This window comes from Dioscorea cayenensis, chromosome 15 (assembly GCF_009730915.1).
Source record: "Dioscorea cayenensis subsp. rotundata cultivar TDr96_F1 chromosome 15, TDr96_F1_v2_PseudoChromosome.rev07_lg8_w22 25.fasta, whole genome shotgun sequence".
Taxonomy (NCBI): Eukaryota; Viridiplantae; Streptophyta; class Magnoliopsida; order Dioscoreales; family Dioscoreaceae; genus Dioscorea; species Dioscorea cayenensis.
In genome coordinates this window covers 22,009,026-22,024,186 of record NC_052485.1, presented here as the reverse complement: position 1 = coordinate 22,024,186, position 15,161 = coordinate 22,009,026, and the positions used below count along the sequence as shown (strand labels likewise).

Sequence of the window (15,161 nt, the reverse complement as noted above, 5' to 3'; positions counted from 1 at the left end):
CAATAGCTTATATAATTCTGTCGATCATTGTTATTATTTATACATTTCTTCCTTTCTGCATCATTCAAAACAACAAGTAAAAATATGAAATTACATATCTTACGAAGACGAGAAAAATATAAAGATGAAAATATGTAATATTTTTTAATTCACTTTTATTTATAGGAGTATGTATATAAACAAAAAGAACAATGTTGTCGGGATATATTAACAAATATGCATGTTATAACTCTATACAAGTGTATATTAGCAATCATTCATTTTCATATGACAAATGAGAAAGAAATCTCCAAGAGTACAAGATATTATAAGGTTCATATTGTATACACAATTAAATTAATACAATAAAAATGGGTATTTAGCTTTTTTTATTTTTTTTTTAAATGATGCTATCTACCCGTTTGCTCTGTGAGTGTGATATCATTAAAAGTATGCAATTCATTCTGATTTAATGCTGCATCATGTTTAGTGGAAAAAATAGCATTAAAACCCGGTTCTTTAGGCTCCAGTAATGGGGCATCATCATTGCCTATCATGATAACTACTGATGACATGATTGGTCTATCTTCCGGCTTTTCTTGAACACACAAGAGACCTATATTTATACATCTCATAACTTGAGTCACTGAAAATGAGTTGCAGATTAATGGATCTAATAAATCCAAAACCTTCCCGTCATTCCATAATCTCCAAGCCTGCAATGATTGCTTAATTATTAGTGCAATGATAATATGTTTTTATTCTTAGAAATAGTGGCTAAATTTTAATATATTAAAATAAATTGTCCAATATATATATATATATATATATATATATATATATATATATATTGCACTACTTACTCTCCCAAGAAGGTAAAGGTGTGGATTTGAGAGGAAAACCCTATTTCTTTGGCCACTTATGATTTCCAAGATTAATACCCCAAAGCTAAACACATCTGACTTCATTGAAAAAACTCCATCCAATGCATACTCTGGGGCCATATATCCACTGCATTTTTACCATTTATAATCATTGATATATATAAAATTTGGTTTAATATAAGATAATATAGAAATTGTGAAAGTTGACTCACTATGTACCAACTACTTTTCTTGTCTTGATCATTGTTTCACGATCTCCAAAATTTCTGGCTAAACCAAAGTCTGAGATTTTAGGATTCATTTCAATGTCTAGAAGGATGTTACTTGCTTTGAGATCTCTATGTATGATTCTTAATCTTGAGTCTTGATGAAGATATAAAAGACCTCGAGCAATGCCTTCAATGATGTGGAAGCGTGTTTTCCAGTCCAAATGATCTCCTTTTTCTTTGTCTAATTATGTGCATACAAAAAAAAATCAAGAGATTCAAACCTATGGCAATTATAATGAAGAATATGTATATTTCAGGAGAAGCAAATTAAAACTAGCTAAATAATTTAAAACAAAACACACACACACTAACCAAATAGAAATGCATCCAAGCTTCTATTGGGCATATACTCATAGACAAGAATCTTTTCATCTCCTTTAATGCAGTATCCTAAAAGTCGCACGAGGTTACAGTGTTGAAGCTTTGCAATAAAAGCAACTTCATTTTCAAACTCATCAATGCCTTGTGTTGAATTCCTTGAGAGTCTTTTAACCGCTATTTCACGTCCCTCAGCCAGCTTCCCCTGTAAGGAGTTAATGTTTTAATCACAAGTTCTTATGTAATAAATCATTTAATCTGATCTATATATACATGGATTACCTTATAGACAAGGCCAAAACCACCTTTTCCTAGAATATTTGTCTTAGCAAAGTTGTGTGTAGCCTCCATTAGAGTACTCCATTGAAGTTGTGCTAGTTCAAATTCACCATTTCCTCTAACGCCTATCTCAAAATGATTATATGAAACAAAAGCTTAATATTATTAGGATACCTTAGTGAAGAGATGAATATATATATATATACATATATCTTACAATAGTGGCATTTGATATATAGGAGAATAGAAATTAGTTTACCTTTGTGTATCATCTTCTTCTTTCCCCGTGAACAGAAGTATATTAAGGGAATTATCAATGCCACCATTGAGAAAACTATGATCCAAACCACTGATTTGGATTGACTTTTCTTACTAGACTTGTTTGAGATTGAGGCTGTTGAATCAACGGAATATAATCAAATGCACTACTATTTTTCAGATGAAAAATTATTGTTCACGATTGAGAATAATGAGATCAATAAAAAAAATTGATGTTTTCCAAGATGTGGTTTAGGAAAAAAAAATTATTCAAGAGTTATATCATAAAAGCCCAAATAAATTTTGAAATGACATAATGTTTTTCAAAGAAAAATTCGTGTCACTAACCCTTGAGTCCCTTGTAATTATCTAATGATAATATATATGATTCATTTACTTTTACAATAAAATTAAAGTCAGTAATAATTATTGCGGAAATTAATAGGACAACCAAACACGCATTCAACGTGTTCACATGTCAATTCTCTCTCATCACAACCTAACATGCAATCTAAATTGTCCAATTTCATGCCTCAGATTCGTGTATAGCTCCAATTAGTGGATGGCAATTAATGACTGGTATATTTTTATGGAAAGAAATGGTCAAAAACGCCGGCCAGATCTAATCCACATATATATAATAATGACATTAGTGAGCTAACTTAATTAATCTAGTAATCAAAATTTTCATTTGCATACTGCTGTCAGATGATCCCTGTGATATTCTAAATTAAGTTGGTTGGTTAGGGAGCTTAATTACCTAGATCAGCTGCCGCAAGCCGGACAAAGATATCCTGTGTAGGATGAGAGGACATTCTCAGGTCAATGAGCTCCGTCACCCAAATAACGCATCCGAGTCCTGCACAACTGATGTTGGCTGTGGCATAGGCTGTGCACGAGCATTTCTTCAAACACCTACCTCTGCATTCATCCTGGCTGATGTTTGCGTATACGATGGCATTTGAAGTTTCTGGCAGCTCGGCAAGCGTGACAGTCATGAACCCGTCGGACCTGTTCTTGCAATCCAGCGCTGTGAGACGCTCACAACCGAATGAGGCATCCATGATAGGCCACTCTTGTGGCGACTTTGGCTTGAACCCTTGCAAGCACCTGCATATGGGCCAGACATCGATGGCGCACATGCCGTAAGGCCCACATCTTGAGTACTCCTGGCACTCGTTCTTGGGGTAGTTCATGAAGAAATTCCACATGCCAGTACTCTCAATCCACACAAAATGATTCGTCATGCCTGAATGGTCCAATAGCACCCGGCCCACAAACTTTGTGCCCGTTGAGTTATACATGTAATAAACCTCGTCCTTGTTGTTGACAAAACCAAAACGGAGGCCGTAGGGCTGCGGCATGTCTTCTGTGCTGCCGAACTTGACATCAATCCATGGCCGAGAGCGCCACTTTTTAGTTGAAACAGACCATAAATTAACTTGAGGAATACCTTCAAGGTCCATGGATATGACGTAGCTCCCTGGAGATGGATCGTCTTTGCTTCTCCAAGAAGTCAGATTGCGGTTAAGACCAGTCCTCAAGTCCCATCCAAGCTTCATGCCGGAAAGAAGTGTGTCGGTGAGGTAGTCAAAGCTCTGCGAAGCGAACTCACTGCTGTTTGCTTCTCTGATAACAAAGTTGCCATCATCTAAAAGCTGTGCCACCGGATTGGTAAGGGCCACCATGGGCATGGGCAGGAAGATCATGGAGTTGATGGTCAAAGTGCCATTACCATTCAGTTCCAAGCTTCCGTTGGTGCCTGATAATGGACTACTGCGGTTGGCAACCCATACTACTGTTGTTGTTTGGCCTCCTGGTAGCTTGTTTTTTTTGAGGAAGAAGAGCGGGACGAACCCACTAGAGACCCCAGGGGCGTGCACAAACCTCGGTAGAACAAGTGGGGACGGGGCCACGCTCACGTGGGCGCTGGAACCACCCGTACACAACCACTATTCACAACTCCCAGAAATGTGCCCTCAACCGAGAATCGAACTCTCACCACTCGGTGAGAGCTCTATCGGTGACCCATGTACCAATAGACCCGAAGGTCGTTGGCACCTCCTGGCACCAACAGCTTGTTGTACCATATCCCCACGTATCTGTTTTTTGATCTGCCAGGACTGAAGAAGCCTAAGGCAAAGGTTTCTTTGGCTGAGACTAAGATTTGGTCATCGCGGAGAGTCTGATTAGGGCTCAAAGTGTCGGCTGCGACGGAGTAACGGAAGATAACTGAGAGGAAGCCAAGCCCAGTAAGTAACTGTGCCATTACCTTGGAAATTATCATGGTATTAGCGCTACTAAGGAAAGAAGAAGAAGAAAAAGTAGAAGAAGGAGAGAGAGAGAACATTGACATGAACTTTTCGGGGTAAAAGAAAAATAAAAAGCATGGCTATAAGTTCACGGAGAAAAGTAGTGCATTAATTTGACAGATTTTCCTGTGGTGCAACTTCGTTCTCTTTTCTCTTTTATATGTATATAACTTATACAATATAATAAATAAATAAATAAATAGATAAAAATAAAAGTGAATAGTTTTTTCTTTTAAAATTGCGACAAGCGCAGTCCCACAAAAAATATTAAAAGAGCAAATAAGTATAGTAGTGCATCAATTATAATAGCTTAACTATTATCTAGGATTTTATCATGTAGAGTTGATTAACACAAAGAGTACTTAGAACATGTCGCATACGTCCAAGATAATATATTATATATCATAACCTCACAAAGGTGAATTTTATATTTAGATTTTGTTATCCTCAAACCTGACATTTATTTACACCCGAAATATAGTATTTTATAATATACTATTAAATGTTTTTGATATTTATAATAATTTTTTCCTATTTTATGTATTGTAAAAGCTAAATAAAAATCTTTGAATATGTAATGAATAATGAAATAAAATAAAATTACCAGATGACTTTAAAATAATTTAATAATACAATCAAATTTATATTAAAGAATTGAAAAGTCATATTTGTGTGATAGACTTAATGAAATCTTCGTTAAAAAAAAAAAACTTTTTATTAATGAAATGGAAGACTAGATAAGTAAATCTTTTGTGATTATTTTTATATTTACTTGTCAAATTATGAATGTTTTGACTCATAGTTTTAATTTTCTTATACTTGTGCATATTAGTCAAAATGATGGTGCTATTAATTTTAATATGTTTTATTATCTCTGCCATCAACCTTCTTTTTATAATTATAAATAAATAAAAATAAAAGTGGATGCATCCAATTTCATTTACAATTGTACTTTTGTTTCTCAAATCTTACATTTGTTTACAAATTTATAAAATTTTATAATGTTTCAGTAAAATAATTTTTTTCTTATTTGAGATTCATTGTAATTCTTTTCTACTGTAGTTTAAAGGCTAAATGAAAACCCTAAATTAAAAAAAAATTGACAATTATAAAAATTACTTGAATTATAAAATAATTTAAAAATACTGTTTGATAAAATGTTGATAAAATGAGTTTATTAAAGGATTAAAAAGTCATACTTGAGCATTATACTTAGGAAAAAAAAAGTTAAAAGAATAGACCTTAATAAATGGCTCGTTTTTTACTAGCTCATTTCCTCCAATTTTTTTTCCTTTCACCACTCGAATATGAAATCATTATTGGTACATATTCAATTTTTCTCAGCTCCCCATGTTATTAGGTGAAACGTGGGACTTTTGGAGGAACAATTTGGTTCAATTTTTAGTCCCAAGAAGTCTAAAATTGTCAATCCATAAGATTCTCCTTGGCTTAAAAGTTAAAGAAAATTAATGGACATGCTAATTAATTACCAACAGTACATGACTACATGATTTTCTTTACTAATAATAAAAAGGGTCGCTAGTAAACTTCCCTCAAAAGGTGCTAAAAAGACTATGTCAGTAACAAAAAACTAACCAAAACAGATGTTCAAGGATACAAATCAAAGCTATAAGTTAGATTGAAACTGACCCAATATTTTTTGTCACAAAAAAAAAATCCAAGAAAGAGAAGGGGGCATAGTAGGAAATAAATTCCCATTGTAATTTGACTCTAGGTTCAAGTTTCCATAATATTACAGGTATAAAGGTTCTATTTGACACACTAATATCATCAAAATTTAACTAAAGCTCTAATACCACTAAATTTGTCACGCCCAAACCAAGCTCGCCAGACTTAATGCGCTAATAAATGCAAGCACACCTATGGGGTGGAAGAACCCCAGAAGCATGCAAGTTCTCAAAAAGCTGTCTCACAACATAAATATAACCTCAAATTTTCAACTTTAAATACAAACTCAATATAAGAGGTTCGAATACAAAGAGGTTTCTAAATCAAAATTCACATACTAATACAAACATAATGATAACCCATTTAAACAGGGAATACAAGCTCTCGCTAGCCTACTTAATTGGCCACCGAACTATTGACTCATAATTTGAAAAAAAAATACAACAAACAAATTATGAGCTTGATAGCCCAGTAAGTAACCCATTAAAAATAACTAGGATCATGCAAGGTTTCATACATTCAAAATCATGATTGAATAATAAAAACATAGATAATATTTTCAAATCATAGTTAAGGAAATCAGACTGAGTCAATGAAATACAAATTATAAGATATTCAAAAATATATGTCTCCCAATTTATTATGGCCAAAACAAATATCAAAGGTCATTTGTCTAGACTCGGTGACCCGAGTCAAATTTTCAAAGTTAATTTGTTTACCTTCGGTGACCCGAGCAAGATTATCAGAAACTATTATTCTTTTCACTGACGGTACGGTGTAAAACTAGTCTCTTATCAAAGTTTCATGCCGACATGATCAATGTTTAACCCCAATCGATAGGGTTAGTGCATAGTTAATTAGAGACTAAATGTATTTATGTCAAAAATAATTTAATTGTTTGAAAACTAAACAAAAAATCAAAATTTCAGATAGAACAGGATTTGCAAAATAGGATTTATAGAATAATTTGTTGAGCAAACATATAAACATATGCATGATCCCATTCTTTTATAGTAAAAATAATCCAGTTATATTCAAAACAATTTACAAACATAACAGTTCAAAGATTAACAAATATAATCAAAAAGTGGAAGTTGATGCTTCAATGAAAGAGTAAGGAGTTAATAATTTCATAAAATAATAAACAATAATAGCCACCAAAGCCAATTAAATATTATATGAATAGTTAAAAACTAAAATAATTAAATAATTATGTAAATAATTGCCAATAATCAAAAATTTCATATATACATATATACAAATTTATATGTGGTGTTACTTACCTGATTAACGCGATAACCTTCAATTCTTACACCAAATCAAGGCTTTTGGCATGTCCTATATTTGGGAAGAAATCCCATTAGTTTCACTAATAATATCTATTTTACAATATTCAAGGGTATGTAAAAAGAAAATAATTTCAAGAAACCGATGATGCTACAAATGTTAAGGAGCTAATAAGCAATAGTATTATAAAATGATATTTCAAAAGGATACGAAAGTAAAAATATAAAGCTATTATTCTACACTCCCAAACATTGATCCTTGCGAGGGTACAATAGCAATCAACCACTATAAAGGGCATATGAACAATTCCATCATGACCATTGAATGTGAAATCCCTCATAACTTTACATAAATTTTTCCAAATCACAAATTTCAAGATTATGATAAAATCAGACACCTAAGACTATGACATATCTGAAATTCTTATTGTTTAGAGTGCTACTTAATTTACAGCATTCATTTGAATCTCTAGTTACTTCTGCAGACTTATAAGTCAGACATACCCCTTTTAACCATATCTCTCAACCTACTACTCCAAAAGCAATGATGTTTTCTTGACAATCAGATAATTTAATAAGGAATTACTGTCCTATTTTTCACCTTATCTGATTCAATCTCCATGACCATAAAAAATACCCATCAATTTTCATGTTCTGCACAGGAATTCCATCAGAGACAGGTTATTAACAGAATTATATCTTGAAAACTATGGATATATAAAATCTGAAATTTTGCATGTACTTAGCTAACGTCAAAATCTAAAATTTTCTTATTTTACTCCCCTCCAAATTCTGTTTCTACGACCCCTAAAATTGAAAAGGGGTTTGAGCTATGTCTAAAAGCAAAAATCTGAGACCTATCAAATGAAATTAGCTAATAATTTCTCTCTCTAAGGCAATTTTACAATCACCTATAAGGCATACCAACATAATTATAGTTTCTATGGTATAGAGAGAAACAAGAGGTTGGAGATTACAATATCAAGATTCAAATTAAACATAAATAAGCATTAAAAAAAATGATTCAAAGCTACAACATGAGCCACAAAGATCAAAATGCCATCATTCAAAAATCTGAAATTAAAAACAAGAACTTAACTAAAAACTCCTCACAAACATAACAACAGAAGGGAATTTCTCGACCTCACCACCAGGGGCGGAACCAAAACTAAAATTAAGGGGGTGCTGAATTTAAATTTATTTTTTTTAATTTTAAATAATTCTATCAATTCAAACTTGAGATTATAATAATTAATATTTTAAAAATATAAAATATATATCCATCTAAAAATTTTGGTTTATGTGTAAAATTGCTATCATATCTATATAATTAGGGATTAACTCAACTAATTAAGCACTAAATTAACAAATAATGCAATTAAAAAACAACTTTAAACAAATTTATATATAAGTCAATTATTAAATACAACAATTATTCAACAAATAATCTAATGAATATTTAAAATTTTCATAACAATTAATCACAAATATATAACATTTTTTCACAATAATTTTCATAATGAAACAAATATTTAACAAATATCTCACAATCATTCAACAAATCTAAATATTTTTACACAACAAATTATCACACAAAAATTTAAAAAATTAAATTAGATATAAAACAAACAGGAAAATAATGATAAATCCCTATAATGAAAATAAAACATAATCTTGGAGATAATTGATCAAAGAGAAAACTCATCAATCCATGAGATTTGCAATGTTTTTTTGTTTTAGAGATTTCGCTAGCAATTGCATTTTTAGATTTTTATTTTTATTTTTATATTAATATCCTAAATATTGATAATTATGTATTGATAAGTTCAATAAAAAAATCTATATATATATAAAATTTAAAAACAAAAATATTTGATGATTTATGTTTGGCTAGCCATATTATTTATTATCACTTAACATCAAATTTATTTAATATAGTAATTTTATTATTTTTATTTAATTTTTTTTAATTAATATGAGGTAGAATTTTTAAAAATATAGAGTAGCATTTTCCATATGAATTTATAATGATTAATATTTTAATTTTTTATATATATATATATAATGGGGTAAGGTGCTTGAGCCCCTCCTTGCCCCCTTAAATCCGCCAATGCTCACCACCCACTCGAAGGTTGTAATGAGAAGAGGCAAGAGGAGGGCTTTTGTCCTTGATTGCCCTACGAGCATGAGATGAGTTAACATAGAAGGAAGGCAAAGCTGCAATCACGATCTCGAGGTGGGGATGAGCTAGAATCAATAGGATTCGGTCAATAGGATTCAACATAATAAGATAAAATTAAACAAATAGGAAATAGATAAACATAAGCATTTAAAATTTGAATTTTAAGTTTAAATCTAGTGGCTAAAATTTAATCAAGGAGTTGAGTCCACAATGATCATCAAGATTAACATCATATGAGATATTGGGAATCTTTTATTTGATTTCTAATGACAAGCACAAGCAGCTCATGTTATATCTGTGGACCCCACTCTTTTAAATTATCTTCCTGTTTATCTTTTTAAATTTAATTTAATTAGTTTCTTTCAAAATTTTATATTATCCTTTCATAACCATCCACCCATGTTTTAGGCAACCTCCCACCTGCGCGATCTTTTAAATTTTAATAAAAGGGATAACTTCGCAGTCTTCTCCCTATCATCTCTATAGCGTTGTGGTGGGAGATCAATCGAGAGGTTCTCTTGTTCCGATTGTCAAATGAGGATCCCAGCGACTCTCAAATTCAAGGTTAGGCTATCATCCTGCTTTTTGGTGCCTTGTGGTTTGTCTTGTTAAGCTATGTGGGGTGTTGCTGGTGTAGTATGTTAGAGGTTCTCTGTATGTAGGTTCTTCTTGTTCTTTTAAGTTCTTCTGTTAAATATGGCTTTTATAGTTTTTTTAATGCTAGTGATGTTGAAAGCATGTTACTAGAATGTTAAACTTGCTTGTGTTACACGTGCGTGCAGTGAATTCATGCAAGCTTTTACTTCTCATGTTTCGCCTCGGTTATGTTTCATTTTTATAAATCCTTATTTACATGGAGGCTAAGTTGATGTATATGTAAGTGCTTTAAGCTATAGTGATGTTTCATTGGATATGTATGCCTTTATGTTAGTACGGATCTGATGACTATCAAAGCGTAGTTTTCCTTTTTATGGTGTTAGCAATCCCAACTTTCACTTTTGATGGTTGTGTGTGTGTGTGTGCTGTGTACACATGTATATATGGATGCTGTTGTGTATGTAGATGTATATTTTATCCTTCAAGGGTTAATTAGTAATGTTTTAGCAATTTAATTATCTTCTTGTTGCACTCTGCATCGCTTAGGGTTAGGAGGTGCAGGTGTTTTTAATTGAGGTCTTATGTTATCCAATAATATTTATTTCTTGATCCTTTATAAGAATAGGTGTTATACTTAAAATCCAAGAATCATAGTTAACTTGTAAAGTTAGGGTTATTGAACTGATTTTATGCTCTATAGGTTCTTTTGTGAGAGTTAAGTGGGAGTCAATTTGGATTTTTGGGGATTTAGCGAATATCATGTAAGTATCCTACATATAAATTATGCTATGTATATAAGTTATTTGACACTAGCTAAATTTGTAAATTTAATCATTTTAATTATTCATTTTTATAAAAATTAGATTACTGTTCTGAATCTGATTTTTATCCTTTCAAGTATAATTAATTTTGAATTTATCATTTAGTTATTTAAAAATATTTTTTGGATTAAAGACGTTTTTAAAACTAAGAGATCTGAAATTATTTAAATGTTAGTTTACTTAAATTTTTGAATTATTATATACCCCTATTTAAACTCTGATTTCCAGCTATCAAAGCAAATCTGATTCTTTTTAAAAACTTTGAATTTTTCAAATAATTCGTTTGTTCATATACAGAGTATTTGACTTTTTGAATTTGTGATATTTTTATTTAAAATCTGAATTTTTATTCATTTCATCAAATGCAGTTTTTAATTTCTGAATTTTCGGATATTTGTTTAATTTATGAATAGTTCATGTATTTAAATTCAGATTATTTATTTATTTTGAATTTCAGGTATTTTATTTAATTTTTGATTAACGAATATTATTGTTTTCATTATCTGTTCATGTTTGTATTCCATTAACTGGTTTATTTTGATATGATAAAAATGGGATCACATTACTGTAAATTTCTTGTAATTTGTCCGATTAGTTTATTGTTTGTGAACAGAAACTATTTTGACATAAAAACTAGTCCCCAAATAACCTTGCAATAGCTCACATCAAGGGGTTAAACACCTCGACCATGTCGATCACGTATTTTGTTATAAAACTATAGTTTTCCCACCGCCATCTGCTCGGTGAAGAATATCGGCCTTTCGATAATTTTGTGCTCGTGTCACCGAGGGTAAAAATATGGTTTTGATAATTTTTGTCTCGAGTCACCGGGGGTAAATATATGAATTTTACGATTTTTGTTTTGGCAGATAGTTGTTCTGGGGACCCATATGCTTAATTTTTCGACATCTATGTTATGTGAATTAAATTTGTGTTGTTGGTTTTGCAAATTGTTAAATTATGATTTTTAATAAGTGATCCCTATATTTTTTTAGTAGGGTGCTTATACGGGATCGTCAAGCTCATAAATTTTGTTGATATTTTTCGGATCGTGAGTAGAGTCGATGACTTGAATAGCTTGATAGGATCATTGCGCCACCAGTCAATCTTATTGGCATGTAATAAGTCCCATTTGTTGTGGGCATAGGTTTTATTTAAATAAAGTTGTATTGATCGTGCAAACATTTAGTTTGTTCTTTTAAGATCGAGCTCTATCTCGGCTAATTTATTAAAATAATGTTATTTTATTAATCCCAAAAATACGCATTTTGTAGACTCATTTACTGAAATGCGATTTTGTATTTTTATTATTTTTAAATTAGCCGGTCCCACTGTCATTTTTAATATTTAAATTTAATTTTTTAAAAACAGAGGGGTCTCAGTTATATTTTTTTAATATTAAGTTTTTTATTTTTAAAAAGCTGCGGGTCCCGTAGTTTTTAAATTAAAAACATTTTTACATTCAAAACCCTTTATAATTTTTTTATTAATTTTTATAATCACTTCTACTATGTTATTTTTACTTTCACTAATTAGAATCGGGTACGTTAATAATTTAAATAAATAATTTTAATATTTTTTCATAATAAGGGGTCATTGAAATGAATTATTGTACAGATGGCAGACCTACCCCATTCAGCGAGCCCGATCGGATCAATTAATCTTAATCATCCATTTGTTAGGTGGAGACGTATATAAACTCTCCAAATTCTTTTTCTAAAAACACACTAGTCATCCATTCATATGGAGGCTGATATAAACTCCTCCAAATTCCTTTTCTAAAACACACTAACTATTAATTTCATCCAAATCAGGCCTTATGACAGTGCAGAAAGGCTATACGCCACCAATAATTCATTTCAACAACCCCTTATTATGAAAAAAATATTAAAATTATTTATTTAAATTATTAATGTACCAGTCATAATTAGTGAAAGTAAAAATAACATAAGTAGAAGTGATTATAAAAATTAATAAAAATTATAAGGGTTTTGGATGTAAAATGTTTTTAATTTAAAAAACTACCCGGACTCGCAGTTTTTAAAAAAATAAAAACTTAATATTAAAAATATAACGAGCCCCTCTGCTTTTAAAAATTAAATTTAAATATTAAAAATGACAATGGGACCCGCTTAATTTATAATACAAAAATAAAAATCGCGCATTTCCATAAATAGCTAGAATGCGTATTTTGAAATTAATAAAAATAACATTATTTTAATAAATTGACTGCCTATTCTCGCTTTTTAGTTCTCACTCTTTGTTGGGATGCTTTTATGTTTTGTTGAGACTGCGCTCTGAGCGCCTCGCACTGCGCACCCTACTGGCACTGGTGAATGCCGAGCTTTCCTGTTCAACTTTCGGACAAAACAAAAGCAAAAGATTGTAATAGAAAGATAGCTTTTATTTTGTTTTAAAAATTGTGATTAACAAAAATTGTGGTCATTTTATTTTATTATTATTATTAACATCAAAATGAGGCTGGTCATCATTGAGACCTAAAAAGAGAACTGTGCGAGAATTGTTTGCATTCGAAGCAAGATTTTCTTGATACTGAGGTTCTACAGTGAATCCTAAAGCGAGAGAAAAAGTTCATAAAAATATTATAAATAAATAGGAGGAAAACCAAACAAATTAGACAACTCTTAGATGTGTCAAAACAGACATGTTCGGAGTCAGTGTCTCATGTACTCTCATTTTAATTTGATGGGGTCTATGGTAAAAAGTTCTCACCTCGGCGTAATGGGGTTTGTGCTAGGAGTACAATCTCTTCATCTGTTTTTCCATCTTTTTATGATGTTTGTTTAAAGATTTTACACTAAAACTAAACAACTAATTTATCCAACAAGAACGGAAAAACAAATTTCTCCATTTTTTATTATCAATTATCTTTTGTCCTCATGTATCTATACGATGTTGTTTAGAAGGAAATTAGTAAGATACTACAGATATCTTTAGTGTAAAAACAATTTAAAAACACTTGCAAGAATGACTCTACTAATATGATCTTTTGGCTTTATTTGCTCATAATTTTTCGCGTTTACTCAGTTTTATTTGGTGACAAATTTTGCAAATTATAAGACAGCAAACACATTAATAAATAAAATAATTGAAAACAAATTCATTCTGCACCATTTTTTTTTTCTGACCGTAAATGATCATCAAATATGTAGCTAGATATGTAAAGAACAGTGTAAATTGAACCTTGATATAGCGGCGTGACCTTAAAAATCCAGAACAGATATATATATATATATATATATATATCTCTATATATGAATTTACACACAAATGCAAAAGGTATTTCACCAAGAACTTGAAAGTGCCACAATAGGAAAAGAGAATATGAACCTTAACATAGCCCAAATGTACAAAAGAATTTAAACCACAGCCTATGAAGTTTTAACTCTTATCGTGCTGTTGTCGTCACGTGGACCGTATAAAAATACGAGTGCCACATCCTCCTACATATCATACAATCTCGAGGTTCATTCTTCCTTCGGCAAAAACCAACGCCAAGAAGACAATCAACAGGATTGGGAATAAGCAGCATGGAACAAGTTTCAGAGAATACGGAAGAATGAAGAGTACCTCGTCCCACATAGAATTCACCAGCAGGAATCTTGATCACTCCTGCCACAGTCCCTCTGTCTCAAATAAGTAATGAAATCATGTGAGCTGCAAAACATATAGCCATTGTGTTTCAGTTGTCAATGGCAAACAAGCTAATTCTTAAAAACTTCCTCACATAAAGATGCCATTCATCATATTAAACTTCACAATTATTTTTCTGAACTACCCTAAGAACTTCTTCCATTGATATACTACTTTGGATACCAAAATTTGATCGGATCATCATATGGGTGAACCTATATGAAACTTCTAGATGTGTCTAACAAGCAAAGGAGATTAATACGGTCAGTTAAAATCCATTTTGATTAACAATTAGACACATAATATTGAATCTTACCAAAGGAATGCAGATTTATGGCAAGTATTATATGATAAAATTTGCATGGGTCAAGAGCGCTTAAGTAGAGGAGTATGAATATATACAAGTATAGTAGGATATTATTCACAGTAACAAAAAGAAGAGGGTACAAACTAATAAGGGTTTATCTTCATTGTGAAGGCTCTAATAATAGTAAGGTTATAGGAAAATTTTTGACAGAAGTCGGAAGAAGATTAGAAAATATCGCACCAACTAGATTTAGTACTTGATATGAATAAAGAGAGACAAGATTTGAAAAAGTTCCCCGGATTCCAATAGTTGATACTTATAAATAT

The 15,161-nt window shown here is 31.2% G+C and overlaps 1 protein-coding gene across 1 annotated transcript; it reads right to left on the bottom strand.

The window, feature by feature from the left end:
• Positions 1 to 241: 241 nt before the first annotated feature.
• Positions 242 to 3,677, bottom strand: LOC120277326 (receptor-like serine/threonine-protein kinase SD1-8). The gene is made up of 7 exons (XM_039284123.1): positions 2,748 to 3,677; positions 1,989 to 2,123; positions 1,733 to 1,854; positions 1,445 to 1,655; positions 1,076 to 1,313; positions 843 to 990; positions 242 to 695 (listed from the first exon to the last, which is right to left on the bottom strand). The coding sequence occupies exons 1-7, from the start codon at positions 3,673 to 3,675 to the stop codon at positions 390 to 392; spliced, it is 2,088 nt and encodes a 695-aa protein (XP_039140057.1). The 5' UTR covers positions 3,676 to 3,677; the 3' UTR covers positions 242 to 389.
• Between the last annotated feature and the right edge of the window lie 11,484 nt (positions 3,678 to 15,161).